Here is a 20,586-nt window from a genome sequence, read left to right as displayed (position 1 = left end):
CCCTAGATTATAACTGTGATAAGTGAGCCCCTAGATTATAACTGTGATAAGTGAGCCCCTAGATTATAACTGTAATAAGTGAGCCCCTAGATTATAACTGTGATAAGTGAGCCCCTAGATTATAACTGTGATAAGTGAGCCCCTAGATTATAACTGTAATAAGTGAGCCCCTAGATTATAACTGTGATAAGTGAACCCCTAGATTATAACTGTAATAAGTGAGCCCCTAGATTATAACTGTGATAAGTGAGCCCCTAGATTATAACTGTAATAAGTGAGCCCCTAGATTATAACTATGATAAGTGAGCCCCTAGATTATAACTGTGATAAGTGAACCCCTAGATTATAACTGTAATAAGTGAGCCCCTAGATTATAACTGTGATAAGTGAGCCCCTAGATTATAACTGTGATAAGTGAGCCCCTAGATTATAACTGTGATAAGTGAGCCCCTAGATTATAACTGTGATAAGTGAGCCCCAAGATTATAACTGTGATAAGTGAGCCCCTAGATTATAACTGTGATAAGTGACCCCTAGATTATAACTGTGATAAGTGAGCCCCTAGATTATAACTGTGATAAGTGAGCCCCAAGATTATAACTGTGATAAGTGAGCCCCTAGATTATAACTGTGATAAGTGAGCCCCTAGATTATAACTGTGATAAGTGAGCCCCTAGATTATAACTGTGATAAGTGAGCCCCTAGATTATAACTGTGATAAGTGAGCCCCTAGATTATAACTGTGATAAGTGAGCCCCAAGATTATAACTGTGATAAGTGAGCCCCTAGATTATAACTGTGATAAGTGACCCCTAGATTATAACTGTGATAAGTGAGCCCCTAGATTATAACTGTGATAAGTGAGCCCCTAGATTATAACTGTGATAAGTGAGCCCCAAGATTATAACTGTGATAAGTGAGCCCCTAGATTATAACTGTGATAAGTGAGCCCCTAGATTATATGTCGAGATAAAATTATTACCAGGCATAACCATTAACCAATAGCAGTGTTCCCCCTACTCCTCACTTACCAGGCATAACCAATAGCAGTGTTCCCCCTACTCCTCACTTACCAGGCATAACCAATAGCAGTGTTCCCCCTACTCCTGACTGGCTGTATATCCCCAGGTACTCCCCCCATATTGTTAAACTCCCTGCACATGTCGAGGAGGAGCAGGTTTAGTTTAGTTTCTCTGAACTGCATTCTGTGTAGAACGTACTGTGCTTTAATGCAGTGCTCTATTCGCACTGTTGAGGGGGCGTCTACTGGAACCTGCAGGGTAAGGAGATATCTTTTTACTTTACATTTTTCCGAACTCTTTTTTTCGGTAAAAATTTGTTGAAACTAAATTCTTGAGAAAGAAGCGGAAAGTTTCACTATAAAGTAGTAGATACTAAGATGAAACTAAATTATTGAGAAAGAAGAGGAAAGATTCACTATAAAATACTAAAATAGCACGTACCAGGTAATTCTCCCCAGCGATCTCAAAGCCGTGACCAGCGAAATAGAACACACCGTACACTCCTGTACTTAGTAACTTGTAGAAGTTATCACACGCAGCTATCATCTCATCACGTGTCAGGTTTATCAGGGACACTACCTGTTAATTGTTAATTGTATAGGGTATATTATAATACAATATTATATATTATACTTAATACATTATATATATATATATATTTCATGGCTGGACTTCTACACAATAAAAGAAAGCGGTTGTGATTAGATCTTCGAAAGTCTTTGCATCGTTTATTTACATCAATTCTGAGAAATTATATCATTAAAGTAACTACAACAAATACGAATCATATACAATTGAGAATAAATACAAACTAAAAGCAGTGGGAAAATCTGATGAACTGAAATTTAAAAAAGAAACTGAAAGCCGTTAAAAATGTACTCTTATCTTATCTCTTATCTAAATACTGATAACTGATTCTCGGAAAATCACTTAAAATCACAACAAAAACCTGTAAAATTTATACTTAAGTAAAAAATGTAATATGCACGTCTCTGGAATAATGGTATAACTAAATAAAATCTACAAAATATACTAAAACTAAAACTAAGCTCCGGCAGATTTAAAAAGTAGATGGTTACTATCAAGGGTGTTCATACCCCCAAACCGTTCAAGGGTTTTCAATTGGGTCTGGTAGAACCACTCTCTAGCTTCCATAGCCTTTTCTTTGTCTGCTTTACTAATATTAGGCTCAAATACTAAAGCGTCTACTATAATGACAGAAAGGTGCTTACTAAGTGAGAAATTATAGCAGGCTATGGTACTAAAATCTAAATCATGATCAATATCTAAAAAATGGTTAACTAATTTACAACTTCTTATACCTTTCTTTATGTGACTCTTATGGTTAGAGAATCTCTTAGGGAGATTTGAGGTAGTATAACCGACATACGACTGTTTACAAGTCTTACACTCCATTAAATAAATGAGGTTATAACTCTGACAAGATATATACTTAGTTATAGGGAAAACTTGTTTAGAATGGTGACTACTAAAATTGGAACAGGGGGACAGGAAATTTTGCTTACAAACATAACATTTACCACAAGCATGGCACCCTGGGTCGACAGCCCCGGGAACCGCCCTTAGACTTTCGGAGTCTGGTTCCTGGACCTGGCTTGCAGTTATTTCTCACTCATTATCACAGTTTAAAGTTCCACTGGCACGGTACTTATTGTGTACAAGCATGCCACCGATAGTTTGATTCTTTCGATGACTCACGAATACACTGTCCGCACGTACCAGCTTCTTCAGGGCCGGATCAAGGTTGAGAAGGTGCTTATACTTATGGATAATGCCCCCCATGTTGGGAAGTGCTGGATTTTGATCCATCACCATGGGTATTAAACAGGCAGTCGACTCATCCTTGTCTTTAAGGGTATACAAGTTTTTCCTATTAGCTATATCACTAAATTTGTTAAAGGCATCTTCTATAATACTGGAATGATAACCTCGGGCTATATATATATATATAGGACATAGAAAATCGAAAAAATATTTTCGGCTAATAATGATCAGGGTAGCATGAATCGTGAACAAAAGTAGTTTCCAGAAAAACTTTGAAAAGATTTTGACTTTTTGTAGTTGTAAAAAATTGGGTTCCATTTATGCCATTCTATGCCATTAGCCCCCCCCCCCCCTCTGTTCATTATATAAGTTGTTTTACGGAGAAAAGTTAGCTAAACATTTTAATCAATAATAAACATTTCAAATATAATGCTAGTACTACAACTAGTACTACTACTACTACCAATGCTAATAATATCTCTAAGTTTACCTTGAAGTTCATTAGTTTGAGTGCAGCACTGATGTCTCTAGCATCGTCCTCAGCGTGTACTATATCTCCGAATGTGGACTCCGTGTAGCTCTGGTTACCTATTATTAGGGCTACCTGCAGACCAATATTACAGTAGATACGCAGTGTACACTATACACAATATATATGGTGGCCGGTGTGACACAGGGTGAACACGAGCAGTTATTTTAACAGCTAACATTCTTGGCACTGACACCCCCGGGGAATATACACCCGGAAATAGAAGGTCCTGTCTCCAACAAAGGAGAATTTCCGGGGTATAAATATAACCATTACTGCATAATGAGAATAATTGAAGTAATATTTCTAGAACCCACCTTATCAGTGGCTGTCTCCACGAAACTTGTTCCTGTAAAGTTTTTAGGTTCGTCTGGAGTCCACCTGACTAAAGCAGTCTCAGACACAATGGTTTTACCTTCATAGCACGCCGTGCATTTGTACTGTCTCCTGAAGAAGTAGGGTGGTTAAGTTACTCAATGTTAAGATTAGTAGAGTTTACGGATGGCTGGCAAAATAAGGGGAACATTCACAAGGAACTCCCAAGGGAGCGAATATTCCTTGAAATAACCTAATTTAAGGAGATTTCAAGTTAGATTTGTCGTGGTGCTAAAATTAACAATGCAATATTTTTTTAAAACTGAACAATATTGAACAAAAAATATTCTCTCATTTCTTACGATTCACTAAAAATGCAGAAATAACATTACCTGTGAGCGGTTTGGTCTAATCCTGTCACACAGAGATACGGTTTCGTCTTGTCGTGCATAAGAACCCCTTCGCAGTACCTACGTTTAGAAATTTAGCTACTCTATGACTGCAGTTTTATTTTATAAGGATTACAGTTTGGTCAGAAAATTCGCATTTACAGCAGTGTCTAACCATTGCAATTGTGCGTGGTGAGGCCTGACATCTACAAAAAAGTGGGCTTCTGATGAGGATTCTTTGAGTTGATAATCTTTAGGGTGGAGAAGGAACTGTAACTCTTCAACTGGGCACCCTGTACCGGATATATGGTATCACGAGAGTTTGATTATTATAACCGGAAATACTTTACCTCTCTCTAGTGACAGGAGCTCAGTATGGGTTTACAAGATTGGAAACTTCTGGAGAATATGTAACCTGTTACACGAGGCTGTAATATTTTTAATGAATGAGGTTCGTGACGACAATGATGACGACAAAATTACACGTAACGAATTAAATTACGCTAAAAGGAATATATAATTGTCGAAGTCATACGCAAACCATTGCCTGGCTCGAGTCCAATTGTTGCGCGCGTATACAATCTGCGCGCTAAACTCATACTGACACTATTTTGCTACTCATTAAATATGCAATTCGGCGTTGGCGTCCGATGTACTGTGCATCCGTCTTAGTATGAGGTAAGAATTAAATCACCTCTAGCTGCTCCAGATTACAATAGCTTGCATCAATCATGGTATTAGTCATGCACGGTATTAGTCATGCAATAGGTATCTGAATCATCATCGTTTCTTTTCAGCGAAAAAGGATGGGGGCGTTGCGAGGGCGGAAGTTTTGAACATGACTGGTGTTAATTATAGATTGATCCTATCAATTGATAAGCGGCTTATTAATATTAAATAAACACCCAGTCGTTGAAAGATTTCTCGAGATTAAACGAAGTACCTAATTAAAAAGTACCTAATTCCTGAACGACGTTGACGTCGACAAAAGCCCATTTTATATCTCCGGAATTTGATTCAAGTCTGACTTTATATCGTCCTTTATCGTCCACTGTCACCTGGTCAAATAATAAGGATAATAATAATTGACAGAGATCCAAACAGCAACAATACCATTATCCCAGCAAACCAGTCGATATAACATGCAATTTTAATGAGTAAAGAGCTAGCAGTTATAAGCCAACACTCTTTATTTTCGAACAGCAAACGTAATAAATCTTATTTTAGATCCAGAGCTGCTCTTTTCTCTTGGTAAAGAAAAGAGAGCTACTTAAGTCATCAATTGTGTACTGGTGACTGAGAATATCTTATCGGAAATACAGATGACGCTTTGACCTACTAAGCTACTATTCTTTATATATATATAAAGATATAATATACAGGGTGGCCCATGATAGTCTACCCATCCTTATCTCTTAAAATTGTGACAGGTCGCTGAGATCTTGCTAATTATTTTAAAAACAAAAAGTGGCATAACTTATGTTCTGATAAATATTTTTTCTTCTAAATTTCACAGAATGTTAATAACAAGTAGATGAACCTTTGTGGCAAGTTTTGTGTGATTGAGAGCTTCACTGAGCTTATTTGACCAATTAAGCCCCTGAGCGAGCTAGCTTGAATTTCTCACCCAGAACTGTTTACATTGGTTAATAGAAACCACCAAAAAAAATCCTGGGTAAAAAAATTAAAAAACCACCGATTTATTTATGTTTTACCAATTCTATTCACCACGATGCATCGCACATTCCATTCTCTACACTGCTGTACAGTGTACATCCTATATTTTAACTGCAGATAAGGACTATCACAGATGATCCTTCCTGCTTGTTTATATCGTTCTGCTCACTTGCCTTAACAAATTTAAAATTATAGCTGGATGATTAGCCTACAATTTTATCGATTTTACAAACGGTGGTTTGAAATAGGTTTACAGCAGGTCAGCCGATTCCCATGAGATGAGTAAATAAACTTGAAAAGAAAACAAACGATAACGTAGATTTCCGGTCGATAATCCATAATCTTATGAATTCTCATGGGAATTTTACGATAGCAGGGATAGATTTCCCCCTTAAAAGTCGCAACAATTTATTAACCATTAACGATCATCTCATCATGCCTCTACTAACTCTCCAGCAACGGATATTTATTGTTTCTGAATCCAAGGATACCCCCTTCGCAGCTCTTATCCAACTGTTCATAGCGAAATTCCCTGGAATCACTCCCCCTACTAGGAAAGCAGTCTACAACCTTAAGAAGAAATTTACAGAACATGGAGTTGTCACCAACCGACAAAAGGATGCATCTGGTCCACCATCTACGGGAGTGACCTTTGAGAACACTGTGGCTGTAGTAGGATCTGTGGCAGACCACCCCAGGCAATCGACCAGAAGACGTTCGGCCAATCTTGGCATACCTAGGACGACTTTGCAACGCATTCTGAGGACTGAACTGAAACTGTACCCTTATCGCTGGACAGTTCACCACACTCTGCAGCTTCAGGATCCACCAGTTAGAGTACGCTTTGCTGACTGGTTGCTTCTGAAAGATTCCACAAACGAGGACTTTATCGGAAACATCTGGTGGACCGACGAAGCCAAGTTCTGCCTCCACGGTTCCGTCAACAGCCACAACGCAATACACTGGGGCAGCCAGAGACCTGACAGCGTGCAGCAGAGACCTACTCAGAACTCTCCAAAGCTGAACGTCTGGTGTGCGATCTCTTCTCACGGAATCATCGGACCATACTTCTTCAAGGATGCAGCTGGTGCCACTGTAACTGTGAACGGAGATCGCTACCTACAGATGTTGCAGAGCTTCTTCATACCAGAACTCTTCAACTTCTGTGCACACCACGACCTGGATCCGTCTCTCATGAGCTTTATGCAGGACGGGGCGAGAGTGCACATCCCCAACCGCATTATTGATTACCTTGGTGACCAGTTTGGGAGCATGACGATCGGAGAGAAACTTGCTCAACACTGGCCAGCCCGCTCTCCTGACCTCACTCCTTGCGACTTCTTCCTGTGGGGATGGTTGAAGGATAAGGTCTACGAGAGTCTACCCATCCCCAACCTTGCTGCTTTAGAAAGTTAGAAGTTGTCATTCGTGACAACTTGCGGAACATCCCCATCACTCACTGCCAGAACTCCTGTTTATCAGGGGGGGGGGGGGGTCCAAGGGGAACTTTGGGGAGTTTTGGGGAACTTTTTTTTGGGGAACTTCAGGAAACCTGGGGGACTTTCCCAAAGTTCCCCAAAAAATTATCAATGAAACAAATAATTTTGGGGAATTTTGGGGAACTGTTTTTTGGGGAACTTCAGAAAGTTCCCCAAAATTCCCCAAAGTTCCCCAAAAAATTTATCATGCCAAAAAAATTATCAGCAAGTATCAACAAGTAAGTTAAGATTATACCTTATGATAACATACAAGTTAACATTAATGGGTATTAATGTATATTAGAGAAATTTTGAATAATTTTGAATAATTTTGAATAATTTTGAATAATTTTGAATAATTTTGGGGAATTTTGGGGAATTTTGGGGAGTTTTGGGGAACTTTTTTTTGGGGAACTTCAGAAATCTTGGGGGACTTACCCAAAATTCCCCAAAGTTCCCCTTGGACCCCCCCTTATCAGTAGCCAAGAGGATGGACGTCCTGAAGAGCCGAGGCGGTGGTCACATTGAGCACCTTCTCTAAACGGTGATTTTAATCGCCAACACAAACGGTGATTTTAATCGCCAACACAAACGGTGATTTTAATCGCCAACACGGCGGGCAATGGATGAACCTTCTCGTGGTGCCTGCCGAGAAACGCAATTCAATTGATTTCAGTATCGATAAAATTGTAGGCTAATCATCCAGCTATAATTTTAAATTTGTTAAGGCAAGTGAGCAGAACGATATAAACAAGCAGGAAGGATCATCTGTGATAGTCCTTATCTGCAGTTAAAATATAGGATGTACACTGTACAGCAGTGTAGAGAATGGAATGTGCGATGCATCGTGGTGAATAGAATTGGTAAAACATGAATAAATCGGTGGTTTTTTAATTTTTTTACCCAGGATTTTTTTTGGTGGTTTCTATTAACCAATGTAAACAGTTCTGGGTGAGAAATTAACGCTAGCGCACTCAGGAGCTAATTTTGTTAGACAAGCTCAGACTCACACAAAACTTAGCACGAAGTTGTGTCTAATTATGATTGACATTCTCTAAAAATTTGAAGCAAAAATATTAATCAGAACGTAAGTTATGGCGCTTTTCCATTCTGAAATAGAATAATTAGCAAGATCTCAGCGACCTGTAACAATTTTAAGAGATAAGGATGGGTAGACTATCATGGGCCACCCTGTATATACTATACTATAATAAAAGGGTATCTAATTTGCTCTGGGAACAAACCCTACCTGATCCAAAACAAGATCTTTAGATTTCTCCGCAGCAAGACATGTTTTGTCTAAATACCACTGAATGTCAGTGTAGGATGGGGGAGCATCTACCCTCAATCTTAGTGTCTCGCTAACCAACAGCTCACAATCACCCTCTATTGTTATTTTAACTGAAATTTTATTGTTGGTTGCTTTTTGTTGTTTTTAAATATTTTTGATGAAGTTTGTTCCTCTAATTTCATGAGTTTAGGCAAAATAATGGAATAAAACAATATTGGCGAATCAGTCGTCTGTTGTGTAACCGTTTTTGTGGTTTTCAGTAAAGTCGACAGTAAATAGTCACATATACAAGTTTTAACGCATAATTGATTTTATAACATGGCTATTTGAAGTTACAGCAATCGTCTAGATGTATTTGTTTATCTTTGGGACCATCATTTGCTGACTATCTTTATTAATTACTATTTTTAGTACCAGCACTACACAACTATCATAAACCATTTTACTGGCAAAGTTAACTTCATATCCACAGTTTTACAGTTGATGCGAAAAACCAAAAAATAAACCGTTTAGATTTAAAGAGACATAGTTTGTATATATATAGCAATTCGTGGAAATTGGAATAAGATGTTGCGTAGATAATTGGCTATCAAATAAATAAGAAAAAATAATTTATCGGCAAGTTACTAAACTACTACTAGTTACTACTAAAGTAAGTAAGTTACAGATAAAGAAATTGGCTCATCCCTTGAAAACTACTTTTTTCGACTCAATACACGAATAATCAAATGTTTTATTGTCATAAACCTCCAGCTCATTAGGAGACACACTTCCCTGCTCATCAGCAGTTTTCATTATAGATTTAGGAGTACACACAATACGAACATCATCTACCTTGCTCGCATCATTGACCGGTTTGCTTCCTTTTCTAATGTTAACTTGTATCTCGCTCATAACTTTACCCACGTTATTGGAAGGGTCCACAACGTAAACCCTGCAGAGTCTGTTAACAAATGACTTGAAGTAGTCCTGGAACCCCTTGTTTATCATACCGTATATTATAGGGTTCCCCCACGACCCCAAGAAGTAGAAATACCTTACTTTTTCTACCCAGTCGTATAACCCATCTTCTCCAACAAATGCAGCGTACGCGAACCTCAGCACAGTTGGCATCCAGGTGACAGCGAAGAGCGCGGTGATAAAGGTGGTGGTGATGACACCTTGTCTGTAAGAAGCTCTGAATCTCTTACTCTGCTTCTTCTCCATCTCCGTCATCTCACGACGCGACTTGCTGTCCAGCTTTGCAGATAAGTGCCGAGTAAACGCGCGCACGTGCAACCACAACAACACGTTTAGTGAAACTATCACTAGGAACGGTACAACAGTCGTTCCGAATATGAGGATAGCATTCCCAGTGGATTTAGGGAAAGTAAAGCTGCAGGAAGCAAGTTTAACGTTGAACACAATCCTGAGTTTCACTACCAGAGTGTAAACAGGGAAGATACAGGACAGAGCCCACATGATCAGACACCCTATTGTAGCCATGGAAGGAGTAATTTGTGTGACTTTCATAGGGAACCTACACCTCACGTATCTATAGAGTGACATGACCAGTATAAAGTTCATGTTTGCAGTAGCAGGTAGACTAATAACAAGTCCTATAAGATAACACACCTCCGCTCCAAACACCCAGCTCCGTGCTATATACACTACCATTATAGGGACCGGGTAGAGCAGAGTGAACAGCACGTCAGATATAGCTAGGTGACGCAGCAGGATTATAGTTCCCTGATCTAGTTTGAAGTGGTTGGCTTGTTGGCCGATAGTTGCTGCTATTACCAGTACATTACCAAACAGACCCACAAGGTTACCAACAGCCAGGAATATAGCGTAAAACACTGATTCTGTGTAAGATGCAGCTACTTGGAGCTGGATGGAGGACGTGAGGTTTAGGGGAACTTCAGAGGTCATCACTGAAAATATCAGGGATATTAAAAACATGGACATACTGTGTAAAATACACGTGAAACTGTGTAAAATACACGTGTAAAATACACGTGATACTGTGTAAAATACACGTGAAACTGTGTAAAATACACGTGTAAAATACACGTGTAAAATACACGTGTAAAAAAAGTGTAATTAAAGTGATCGTAATAATATGGTAAAGGAAAAGAACTGATAGATTTATACAAAATTGCAGTAGCTCTGCAAGGTCACGTACAAGGTCACGTACGTCTACTTAGTAACTACATGTTACTTACTGTTTACTACAAGGTCACGTACGGATGATTTATACAAACATCTACCCAGTGTAAAATACAGCAATAACAAAACAGATAGGGCACGTTACTCACTCTTCGCTATTACTACATGTAGTAGTACTGCTTTACTTGACTAATTAGCTCCTAGCTGTATCCAATAATTAGTACTATCTATGAAGTACCCCTTACTAGAAGTAACCCTTACAAGAAGTACAACTACAAAAGTTCAATCTTCAGAGTTCAATATCTGAACAACATATCTCAGTACAACTGGGACCAGTCAAATTACGGAATCTTGGTAGAAGCATTACGAATTGTAATAAATTGTGAAACGGAAAAGCAATTAAAAATATGCCCTCAACCTTAGCACTAGCTATAAATGTGTTAATTTTAAATCGATAAAATTGATATTTTTGAGAAGAGTTTAATTTATTTGTGTTATTTTCCGTTAACAAGACCGATCACTTGAAATTATCCCATGATATGGTTCAGATAGAGTCACTAGTTACTCAGATAGAGTCACTAGTTACTCAGATAGAGTCACTAGTTACTCAGATAGAGTCACTAGTTACTCAGATAGAGTCACTAGTTACTCAGATAGAGTCACTAGTTACTCAGATAGAGTCACTAGTTACTCAGATAGAGTCACTAGTTACTCAGATAGAGTCACTAGTTACTCAGATAGAGTCACTAGTTACTCAGATAGAGTCACTAGTTACTCAGATAGAGTCACTAGTTACTCAGATAGAGTCACTAGTTACTCAGATAGAGTCACTAGTTACTCAGATAGAGTCACTAGTTACTCAGATAGAGTCACTAGTTACTCAGATAGAGTCACTAGTTACTCAGATAGAGTCACTAGTTACTCAGATAGAGTCACTAGTTACTCAGATAGAGTCACTAGTTACTCAGATAGAGTCACTAGTTAATCAGATAGAGTCACTAGTTACTCAGATAGAGTCACTAGTTAATCAGATAGAGTCACTAGTTACTCAGATAGAGTCACTAGTTACTCAGATAGAGTCACAAGGAAATCGCCTATTTCCAAACTACTGAGCGGCGAATAAACCAAAGCACAATACTGAAGAATCAAATAATGGAACAATCCAAGAGTTTGTTGTTTTTTCCATAGAATACTGAATAGTCATTACAACAAGTAAGACACGGTTAAACTGACCAATCAGTGAGCTCGCAGTGATTACTGTATCTAGCATGCAGTATGCTTCATAATACGCCACCCTGATGCTTAACACTGTACCTTATCTACTAAACAAAACACCACTAATTACTTTGTAACTCAACAATCAGCTGCCATTTTGTAGATTTAAATTATACGTTTTGTAGATTTAAATTAGACGTTTGACGGTATATGTGACTTCGAACTGAGGTCATGAAACTAGAAAGTTAACACGTGATCAATCCATACAATTATCTCATATACGGGATGCCATATATAATAATAATAATTGCATGGATTGATCACGTGTTAACTTTCAGGTAAACAAATAAACCTCACCTCCCACCACAATCCACATCTATAGTTCTGAAGAAATAATAAAAAGAGAAACTGATCCCTCATAGAGTGAGTCACCGGTTGGCCGGAAGCAGAAATGAATGGGAAAAGCGAGCGACCGATTTCATTCTCGGTATCATTTTGCATTTGAGAACGGTCAATCAAATTAATATCATTTCCTTTTGTTTGGGAAAGATAGACAATGCACACTGGCAGCGCGGCGGTCCACTGTACCCATTTTTTTTATTGAAATCTTTCAAATCAGTCAATTACATACAAGTTTACACAATGAATTAGTTAAATATAATATTGTCCTCTAAGCATGGATTGTCAAAGTTGAAATTGTCTCGGACAAAATGTATGTAACCAAAGGACCTGAGGGTCACCAAAACACAGATATTGAGTGCAAATGCAGCTCCTGCACAAGCATGGGCCCTTATAAAATTGTAATAAGTTACTTTAATCAAAATCACACACCCATTCAATCAATTCATAAAATATTGTGCTGTGAGATGAAATTGAGAAATGTGTGAATGCAGACAGCAAGAATAGATAATCTTGAATAAACTATTTTACGGATTTGTTTCTATTGAATAGTCAAGTTCAGAGTCCGAATCCACCGGGATAATTTTCCCCCACATGTAAGTGGAAAGTTTACTTTTAAAATCAGTGATACTCTCTATCTCACGGATATCTAGAGGAATGTGATTCCACTTAGTGTGGGTCCTATAGAAGAAATTCTTGGCAAAAGCGTTGGAGCTTGCTCGAGGTGAGATAGAGCTTACACAACATAGAGAGTCCATGTGACTATTTCTGAGCCTTGAGTGGCCTTGAAATGGTTGCAAATATGAGGGTAAAGTGACAGGTATATGTTGCTTCACAATTTTAAAGAAGAAGATGAGATCCAAGAAGTCAAAGCGGTCTTCAATCGGCATAATCTTCAGCTGTCTGCATTTTTGAATGTATGTGGATGGTGGATAACTCATATACTCCTCGTGAAGAATCCACTTAATAGCACGCTTTTGGAGGCCCTCCAGCTTGCTTATCTGGGATTTTGTGACTGGTCTCCATATAACCGAGCAATGCTCAAATAGGCTCCTCACTAAAGTGAGATACAGTACTCTACGACGATTTACGTCTTGGACAAAATAACAATTTCTTCTCGCCATGCCTAATTTTTGGTTTGCCTTAGAAAGGACTTTGGAGCACTGATCTTTCCAATCGAGATTTGATGTCACAATTACACCCAGATCCTTTTCATGATCAACATAGTCAAGTGTGATTCTTCCCATGGAGTATACAAAGTTAAAGAGTGGTAGGACACTAAGGAGGGAAACTGTTTCGGATATCCTTCCTGCGACGGTGAGGACCTTACATTTGTCGGGATGAAATCTCATTTTATTAGAAAGTGACCAGTCATGGAGATAATCAATGTCCTTCTGCAGTCGCAGGATATCAGACTCCGAAACAATCTTACGCCAAATTTTAGTATCATCGGCATACAGTGACAGTTGTGTGCCTGGTGGAATCCCCACTGATATATCATCAATGAACATAATGAACAGCAATGGTCCCAAAATTGACCCTTGAGGTACACCAGACTGGGCGTTTCTCATAGAAGAAAACTTGCCACTTATCAAGACCTGTTGTTGCCTGTCTCTTAGATAATCAGTGATGAATTTCAGTAGCCTCCCATCAATACCAAATTTGCTCTTTAGCTTAAATAATATAAGATCATGGTTAACCGAGTCAAATGCTTTGGCAAAATCAAAGTAGACTACATCTGTTCTCATATTTTCATTCAGTGAGAGCGCTAGGCTGTCGCACAGTCCTACAAGATTAGTTGCACAAGATCTCTCAGCTCGGAAACCATGCTGTTTGTCATTGATCATGCCATTAGTAAGTGCCAATAACTCATCTCTTATTATGCGTTCAAGAACTTTTGTGATTAAGCATGTAAGAGAAATTGGCCTATAATTTGAAACCTCATGTTTATCCCCTTTCTTAAATATTGGTACAATGTGCCCCAGTTTCCACTCCCTTGGTAGTGTCCCAATGTTGTAGCATGAATGAAAAAGTATTGATATAGGGTATGCGAGCCCAACCGCACAGTTTTTCAAAAGTTTCCCATGGATACCATCAGGTCCATAAGCTTTATTAGCATTAATATTGGAAAGGATTTTGCGAACCCTTCTGTGGTCAAATTCAATATCAAAGCGCCAATCATTAGAGTAATCTATATCTATGTCATAAGTTGATGCCTCAGAGAACTGCTCGAAGAAAAAGTCATTAAATAGGTTGGCCTGGTCTTCAGGGCAGTTGCGGACAGTGCCTTTGTGGCTTACAAACTCAGGGATCCGCTGACTAGCTGTCTTCGATTTGACATAGGACCAAAATTTTTTTGTTATTAAAGCACTATCATCAGATTCATTTAATGTTTCCCTCATTTTTTGAGCAACCACATTTTTGAAATTTTTCCTAGCAAGGGAGAATGCAATTTCAGCTCTATCACTTTTATGCCTTTCTTTATGTAATCTCACTTTCTTACGCCATGCATCATAACACTCCGAGTCAAACCATGGATCTTGGCCATCAGTCTTGACAGAGCATTTTTTAACAAATTTATCTGTGACATTAAAAAGTTTGTCCTTAAATTTTTTCCATCCAATTTCAGGTTCTGTGCCATTGAGCAATGCATCCCAATTCGTGTGTCGGAGTTCATGGTTTAGCCTCTCCCAGTTCACAGTCTTAAAGTTATAGCACATACGCCTGACTGGCTTCTTCCTACCAACTTTAACGTTGATCTTAAAATTGATGGGGAAGTGGTCAGACTTGCAAGCACTATCTCTCTCACCTACCATTAGGTCATTAATATTTGACACAGAGTTTGTGAGCAATAGGTCAAGTGTTTTGCCTTTGCAGTGGGTAGGTGTTAACACACATTGTTGAAGGCCTAGATCAACAAAAGATTCAACAAAAGATTGCTCAATAGGACAGGAGCTGGCCAGGGTAGACCAGGAAACTCCGGTCAGGTTAAAATCTCCTAGTATGAAGACTTTACTCAGTCCTCTTCTTCTGAGAAGAGTTTTCAAAGACTCAACAATTTTTTCATGATTTGCGGAGCCCAGTGTACCAACACGATAACATGTGCATACAACAAACTTAATTCCAGTGGAGGTCTTAAATTCCACAGCAAGAATTTCTGCACCATACTTGAGACGAACTTCCTTTGAAGTTAGATCAAGGTCTGCTCTCACTGCAATCATGACCCCTCCACCATTCCTCCTAAACCATGATTATGGCTTTATGGGTTTTGGTCAAATTGCCTATCAAGTATTACTATTAGATATGCGAGGAGCACTCAGAATTAAATTGTGGTATGTTTAGAATGAGCGAGTTCACACTTTAGAAGTTATTAGAAGTACGGACTCCGGTACTTGACAGTCCAATTATTACAGTCATATTCAGAGTGTTCACAGGAAACACATACTAGTGGCTGGTGCAGGTATTACAGGCGAGACTAATAAATATAAGTCGACTTTAGAGGAAGTCCTGGGACAGATAGCTGACATATTATCTAGGAGTACTAGACTAGGAGTAATATTAACACGTGATATTAGCGGTGTCCTAAGTGACTAGCTGCAGGCGAGACTAGGAATTAAGTACCATGTAGTTAGTACTATCTCGACTTAGTAGGTACTATTAGAGTAATAGCATAAGTGGGAGGGGGGGGGGAGAAGGAGCACTCAGTTGAGATTGGTCATTAGTAATGGTCATATCAAAAGTAATTACTGGTGGTTACTCTTTAATGGTGCCTTGATGATTAATTAAAGGTCATATTACTGAGAAAGGATTAAATTAAAAGGAGATAAATTATTGATTGAAAGCAAGTTGGGGCGGAAATAATTGCAGTTATCAGAATAGATCCAGGATCAGTTTACAAGTAAGGAGAATAGAGCTACTACAACGGAATTTAATAAAAGCAGTACGTATAATGAACACTAACCAATATTATACTGTACTATAATTAAGCAGTACGTATAATGAACACTAACCAATATTATACTGTACTATAAAGCAGTACGTATAATGAACACTAACCAATATTATACTGTACTATAAAGCAGTACGTATAATGAACACTAACCAATATTATACTGTACTATAAAAGCAGTACGTATAATGAACACTAACCAATATTATACTGTACTATAAAGCAGTACGTATAATGAACACTAACCAATATTATACTGTACTATAAAAGCAGTACGTATAATGAACACTAACCAATATTATACTGTACTATAAAGCAGTACGTATAATGAACACTAACCAATATTATACTGTACTATAAAGCAGTACGTATAATGAACACTAACCAATATTATACTGTACTATAAAGCAGTACGTATAATGAACACTAACCAATATTATACTGTACTATAAAGCAGTACGTATAATGAACACTAACCAATATTATACTGTACTATAATTAAGGCTGTTAGAAAGACGATGATAATTCAGCCATCGCCAATAATATTAACCAATCAGAGCGGCTGACACGTTTAAATGTCAGTATCGTTCATATAACTCAATCTATTCTGACAACTTCAACGTAATGAGGAAAATAAGTGTGAGAACTGCCAATATGAATCAGAAAAAAACTGACCAATCAGAACGCAGCGCTAGAACTATTGGAGTAAAGACAGGGAGTATCGTTTATTATTAAGATGGACATTAATTATTGAAGACAACCGGCTCACATCCAAACGAACAGATCATCATGCCCGTCGCCCGATTCAGACCATAATCATAATGATAATAGTCATTATTTCATTACGTTTATTAAGTTATATAAGTTATATACGTTTATTAAGTTATCGTCTCTTATTTAAACAACTCAACACTCAGCAAGTGTTAGAATCCAGTTAAGCATCAGACTCAATGGCTATATCGTGGCTCAATTCCTTAAACATCCGATGTGCGGAACAGCTTTATAGCTTTATTAGTAGGTACCCCCCCCCCCTCTATTAGCATTAAAGTAAAACGATACTTGTATTTTACAATGAATTCCTAAAGTTGCTTATATCAGAAAACTCCCTCCTAAAATCTCCGCACTGTAAGCACTGTCAGAAATTATGCCTTACAGTAGGCATAATTTCTGTCATATTTCACCATGCCTCCGGGCCGAGCACTGTTTACTGTTCAGTAATAGCAAATAACAGTAGATTCCTAACCTTGCTCATATCTGGTGACGGAGGTATGAAACTACACTATATTATTTACACTATATTATATACACTATACCTTAATTCCCAAAAATTTGGGCGACAAAAAATTTGAGCGGGCCTCTCGCCCAAATTTTTTGCAGACCAAATTAATTGCATAAATCTTTTCCGTCTGATAAATTTGTTGCTAACCAAACTTTTGGCATTTGGCCTGTGGCCCTGAAATCTATAGAAAGATGGCTTTTTCTTCATATCCAAGTGAAATAATATTTGAAATTTTAGTTTTCTAATCTGTCATTCATGGCTTGACCAAGTAAAAAGGCTTATATTTTAAATGAATAGAAATAACTGGAATAGCTAACAGCTACTAATAAAACAAATGGCTAGATGTACGGATAACTAGAGATTTAAACAAGATCTGCAAATGGATTATCATCCACCGTAAAGTCTGATCTACAAGCATCAGTTATACCCGACTTCTCAAAGCCTTTCCTTATAGTTATGTCATCTGGCCTCCCTTTTAAATATACAAAAAGTTCGTTGATCCAACGAGCGTGTACTTCACGGATCACTGTCAAGCGGGTATCAATTTTCACATTGTCTGATGAAACTCCTCCATTGAGCTGACACACTATGTTTTTCGCGTACCAATCTTCGTACTTATTGCGCATGAATTTCTTAGCCAGTCCATTGATAGATATGTCCAGGGGCTGTAGATGATGGGTCATATTAGCTGGAACTTTCTGTAGGATGCAGTTGTTGGCTGTCATCAGATCTTTTAGTGTCTGTGTGTGTTGGGCCCGAAACACATCTGATATCAGTAGCGCTTTCTGCTCAGGGTTGTTGATGGAGGCTCTAACTGATTCTATGTGTGTTTGAATCGTTTAATCCGTTTAATCCGTTTAATCCGTTTGTGGGGAAGAAGGGTTTTCTCAAAGAACTGGACACTGGTCAAACCTTTCGACCATCTGGTGAGGCGTCATAATGATAATTGTACGTGAAAGGGGTATGATAAGATATGCTGAGTGTAAGTAGACTAAACTATCTGATTGAGAGACTAAATATCACTATTGTATATCTATCATTTTGTACTGTGCCATCATCACTGTATTTTTTAGTAGTTACTGGGCAGATCGTAAATTTCATAATGTGAAACAACTCAGACTACAACCTACATGCTTAAAAATGAAAGCAAAATGACTGGAATAATAAGGAATAATAATGAACAAATATGTAACTGAAATTTTAGTGGAAAATCGTTCATTTTTCGAAGAATTTGTGCCCAAATTTTCGGTCGCCCAAATGAGTTCAAATTTTCTGCCCAAATTTTTCGGGCTCAAATAAATTGTGCTCAATATAATGGCACACAAATTTTTGGGAACTAAGGTATTATATAATACACTATATTATATACACTATATTAAATACACTATATCATATACACTATATTATATACACTATATTAAATACACTATATTATATTCACTATATTAAATACACTATAACAAGACGGTTTAAGAAGGTATGCTATTCCCTAAATTACATAACGGTTTCATGGTCACGTGACTGCAATTGCAAACAGTCTTTATAGCTTTACAAAGTTTATATTATATTATAATATACTGTATAGTCTAAAATATAAAGAAGCCGAGCCCGGCGCAGTTTAGTGGGAGCTTTAAAGGGACAGGCGGGACAGGTGGGCGGAGTGGTTTCTAAAATCTCGGTCATAAACGGTACGTGGTTAACATTATATGATATTAACACGTGATATTAACACGTGATATTAGACTCATACTATTATAAAATTATAATTATCTCATTATTTAAAACGCATTGATATAATAGTTACAAATATTGCTGCAATCTCGGAAAGTGAAGGCCGAGATAGAGTTGAAACACTTAAAGAAGTAAATAAATATTATATAAACCATAAAATCAAATAAAATTAGAGCGGAAAGAAACAACATCTCAATCAGAAAACTCTTTGATAATGAGCACTAAGATTGATAACAATACAAAAACATGTAAATGGCCAGTGCTGTTTATTGATTGGGTATGCAAAACTACAGACAGTAAACCTATGTAATCTTCTGCAATATCTCCGCCTACTCATATCTTCACACAAAAAGTATGTGATCTTGATTAGAGTGTTCATCAGCCACGCGCCTTTTATATTGCAACGCAATCAATCAAATTACTTTCAACAATGAACACGCCTAACCCTTATCAAGTTGGTTTGTTTGCACGTGCGTCATTACTTCATTATGACTAACGCAATTATCGTCGACGCTTTAAAAGTATTTCTGCGGATATAATAGGGGGTATCCGTTATGCGTCACAAAAGTTGACACATCCCCGACAAAGTAACCACTAAAATCTAAATACTGGCTACTATTGTTTAGCACATATTATATACGATTATTAAAGATCTAATATAATAAGGAATATTAAAGATCTAATATAAGCATAAGCATAAGGAACTAGCTGCAAAATAACTACTAACTAACTTACCAAGCTATCAAGGTAATATTGTCTAGACTACACGCTATATTAGTTACCCTCTATCCCTATATTAAAGATCTATCTATCCATAATATGGATAGATAGATCTTCCATATTCCATATATTAAAGAACAGTTCACACGCTAGTGATGCACAGCTACTTAATTAGCATTTAATTCGTCATGGTTACCATGATAATTATAAGCATTTAATTATATTATGCGTCTCTAACAGAGACATGTAACAATCCTCACCTAAATACGAAATAACAAAACTATTTATATGATAAGACTTTTTGGGGACACTCTGTGTTGGTCAATAAAAAGATCAAACAATGGAAACTAATACTCACGTACAAATCTCAAAAGAGATGGTATTAGTAATGTGGTAGTAACAATAATGCACATATTATTATTATCTAATGTTTGGAAACACTAACAACTACACCGTGTCATCATGTTTAGACCATGTGCAGATCTAAAAAAGTAGAGTAGGTATAGTGTACTATACTACTAGTGTATAGTGTATACACACTGACTACTACTACTGACTGTGTGTAATAAGACATGGTACATCGGTTCTCTATTCTTCTATTGTGTTCTATAATCAGTAATTTTGCCCTGTTCTGCATCTTAAACCAAAGGCAAAAGCAT

The 20,586-nt window shown here is 37.6% G+C and overlaps 1 protein-coding gene across 1 annotated transcript in view; it reads right to left on the bottom strand.

Moving 5' to 3' along the window:
* Nucleotides 1-20,586, bottom strand: part of LOC134820025 (mucosa-associated lymphoid tissue lymphoma translocation protein 1-like) — a 52,343-nt gene that overhangs the window by 9,078 nt on the left and 22,679 nt on the right. The window contains exons 4-11 of the mRNA XM_063830201.1: nucleotides 8,445-8,596; nucleotides 4,999-5,098; nucleotides 4,216-4,333; nucleotides 4,044-4,121; nucleotides 3,654-3,783; nucleotides 3,298-3,411; nucleotides 1,464-1,601; nucleotides 1,074-1,273 (exon numbers count right to left, since the gene is read on the bottom strand). Coding sequence (XP_063686271.1) covers nucleotides 1,074-1,273; nucleotides 1,464-1,601; nucleotides 3,298-3,411; nucleotides 3,654-3,783; nucleotides 4,044-4,121; nucleotides 4,216-4,333; nucleotides 4,999-5,098; nucleotides 8,445-8,596 — 1,030 coding nt within the window. The remainder of the gene's footprint in view (nucleotides 1-1,073; nucleotides 1,274-1,463; nucleotides 1,602-3,297; nucleotides 3,412-3,653; nucleotides 3,784-4,043; nucleotides 4,122-4,215; nucleotides 4,334-4,998; nucleotides 5,099-8,444; nucleotides 8,597-20,586) is intronic.

Source organism: Bolinopsis microptera, chromosome 8 (genome assembly GCF_026151205.1).
Source record: "Bolinopsis microptera isolate Bmic1 chromosome 8, MBARI_Bmic_1.0, whole genome shotgun sequence".
NCBI classification, from domain to species: domain Eukaryota; kingdom Metazoa; phylum Ctenophora; class Tentaculata; order Lobata; family Bolinopsidae; genus Bolinopsis; species Bolinopsis microptera.
Note: the sequence above shows the minus strand (reverse complement) of the source record. Positions and strands in the feature narration are given on the sequence as shown.